This window comes from Calidris pugnax, unplaced genomic scaffold (assembly GCF_001431845.1).
Source record: "Calidris pugnax isolate Ruff unplaced genomic scaffold, ASM143184v1 scaffold17, whole genome shotgun sequence".
Classification (NCBI taxonomy): Eukaryota; Metazoa; Chordata; class Aves; order Charadriiformes; family Scolopacidae; genus Calidris; species Calidris pugnax.
Genome location: NW_015090794.1, coordinates 2,734,092 through 2,736,932, shown reverse-complemented (window position 1 = coordinate 2,736,932; position 2,841 = coordinate 2,734,092). Strand labels below are relative to the sequence as shown.

The 2,841-nt window shown below is 53.4% G+C and overlaps 1 protein-coding gene across 5 annotated transcripts in view; it reads left to right on the top strand.

Moving 5' to 3' along the window:
• The first annotated feature begins 5 nt into the window (after window positions 1–5).
• HAGH (hydroxyacylglutathione hydrolase) overlaps window positions 6–2,841 on the top strand; it is a 13,271-nt gene continuing 10,435 nt past the window's right edge. The window contains exons 1-2 of one of the 5 annotated variants that reach the window (XM_014936310.1): window positions 85–99; window positions 487–528. Coding sequence is in view for 2 of the 5 variants with exons in the window: in XM_014936304.1 (XP_014791790.1) it covers window positions 27–132 (106 nt within the window). In the remaining 3 variants the exon portion in view is untranslated. Of the gene's footprint in view, window positions 133–480; window positions 529–2,257; window positions 2,289–2,700 lie in introns of those variants that run through there. The other 4 variants (XM_014936309.1, XM_014936307.1, XM_014936304.1 and 1 more) reach the window with 4 other exon arrangements.

Sequence of the window (2,841 nt, the reverse complement as noted above, 5' to 3'; positions counted from 1 at the left end):
GGGCACCGGGCGGGGCGCGTCGCACCATGCTCGGCGGGGGCTGGCGGAGCCTCGGCACCGCCCTGGCCGCCCTGGGAGCTGGCGCCCTGCTCCGAGCCGGTACGTGGGGCGGGCGGCCGGGACTGCACCCCGGTAGGACCCGCGGGGACGGGCAGCGCCTCCTCTGCCGCCGCCGGGCCGGGGTGCGGGGGGGCCGGGCCGCGTCCCCCGGGCAGCGTGGGGTGCGGTGGGGATGTCCCCTCGCAGCGGGGCTGGGGTCTGTGCGGTGACCCCCTTGAAGCTGGGACCTGGCCGGGGGCGGTGTGCGGTGTTCCCCCCCCGCGCCGGTGCAGCGGAGACGCGGGGTTGGGGGCCGTGCTGTGCCCCCGGAGAACCGGGAGCCGCAGGGGGCAGCCGGCCCTGGGGGTGGCGGCGGGGTTCAGCCCCGCTGGCGGCTCGGAAGTTTGACGGTGGTTTTTTTTTTTCTCTTCTCGTTTCCCGGCTCAGGGGTGCGCCGAGGTTTTTAAGCTGACTCACAGCCCCAAGTAGGTCAGTGTCTGCTCGGCTGGAGACTTGGCTTTTCGCATCCATAACCCATCCGGGAGGCTCTCAGGGAGCTTCTGGGCTGTCAAAGCCCTGGTTATGGCTGTGGAAGGAGGCCTTGGGGGGACGGGGGCTGGTGTTTAAACTGGATGTGATGGATGGCAGAACATACTGGTAATATAAACAAAAAACCAAAACAAAAACCAAAACTGTAAGCTCTGCATTTAAACATAGGGCCTAAATTCTGAAGGTGTCTCCTGAGGCTGGAGCTTGGGCTTTAGCTTCACAGCATCTTTGGAAAGCCTTTTGCATCACTCCAATGCTAAGGCCTGGCTCCATCAGAGCTGACTGCCAGACATGGAAGTCCCGATGTTACCTTGGGAACAAGGATGTCAAACCGAGTTACTAGCAGCTCCTGAGTTCCCCAGGTTGCAGGGGGGGTGCTGTGCCTTCCACGCAGGCTTTGCTCCACCGGTGGGTGGGTACGTGTCCTGCCCACACTGCCGGGGCCTGGCTGTGATGCTGGCAGTGTGTGCCGGGTGGGCAAGTCGAGTGGGAGCGGGATTTGCCCTGGGTTTGTGGACCAACTCCCATGGTATTGTGTGGAGCCACAAACTCGCTGTGTATCTAAAAAATATCTGTGTGCAGAGTACATAAAGAGCGACCATGGTGGTTTTTTCTTATGAGGCAAAACAGGGATGTTCATCTGGGTATGTGCGTGCAGGCATTTTTGAGTGACAGCCATGTTTGAAATAGGAATTTTCCACTCTTTTCTGCAAGAAAGAGAGTAAAACAAAATGCTAAAGATTAAATGGATGAAGCGTCTATTTTCTGAGGGAACCTACTTTTTACGCTGTGCTACTGCCTGCCTGCCTCCGGTCTCCAGCACGTGTGTGTTTATATGATAACATTAACACTTCCCACCTGCAAACCCTTTCCTCTCGGCGACTCGAGCTGCACTAATGACTGTTCCAGAAAGCTGAAGCGTGCGATTCAAAAGCTGCTGGTGTTCTGCTCTCCCCAGTCCCCTCTGCTTCAGGCATGAGGGACGCCATAGAAAACGTAGTGAAGATGAGGTCATTGGGCATTTTGGAGCAGACACGGCTGTATTAGAGCAATCCTGAAGTCATTTCTCTTAGTCCTGGGCCTGGGCTTATGTATCGCTTGGGGAGCTCCCTTGAGCAGAACTGGCTTTGAGAACATCCTTCTTGCAGGACCAGTGCTGGGCGTTTGTGAGAGCACTTCTGGTCGAGGGGGCAGGCTGGAAAGGTGCCATCAGCTGCAGATGGGAATTCAGAATTAGTTTCATACTTAGTGGATGTTTTCTCATTCCTTTGTTTAAATTACATTTTAGAAAACATTTCCTTACGCGGTGGAGCTTTGTTTGTTTGTTTGTTTGTTTTGCAAGAATTGTGAATTAAGCATGCAAAGAGGTTTTGGGACGATGGCCAAGGTTCGAAATGGTTCATAGGAAGAAAGCATTTTAAGTATGTGAATAATTCCTTTGACTTGAAGTTAAGGTTGTGTTTTCTTTTGTTTGGTTTGGGGATTCTTTTTCCTAGTTGGTGTCTAGCATGCTAACAAACATGCAGTATTTATAGCTCTTGTGACCAATAGCATCCAAAAAGTGCATCGTGTTAGGGAGCAGTTAAAGAGCAATTGATTATTTTTTTTTTGTTCCTATCAAGGAATAGTAAGGGATTTTTTTTATTTTTATTTTTTTTTTTTCTGAAAGGACTCTTCTGTTCCGGAGGAACACTTGGCAGGTATGGATGCTTTCCTCAATACTACGTGCCTTCACCATCAAATACCCAGTGCATGCCTACACCACAGTGTCTTGGGGGTTTCTTTGTGGCGCTGTGTTTAATTTTACTACTATCTCCCTTCCTTATTCTCATCCCTCGTAAGCAATTGAGATGGTGGGAGGAGAAGAGGAAAAAGTCCCGTGCAGGACAATTGTAGCAGAGGGGCCGTAGAGCTCCTGCTGCCCTGGGGCTGGGTTTGCAGCAATGCCATGCCCTGGTTGGGACTTGGATCTTGATTTCACAGCCTTGATGGCCCCGTGGGTCTGTGGAGCTGCAGGGGGGCTGTCCGTGTTGGCCACAGCCGGTCTCTGGAGCCTCTTCTCTCCAAAGCCAGCTCTTATCAGGGGTGGGCAGGACTGACTTGTTTTGGAAGAGTGGGGCAGACTGATTACGAGCCTGGTGACCCCTCCCTTTGGCACTGATGGAGGTGACCAAGCACCTTAGGGAGCCTTAGGGAGAGAGTCTGTGGTGCAAAATGAAACAGCAACTGAGCCAGCACAGCTCGGACCAACAG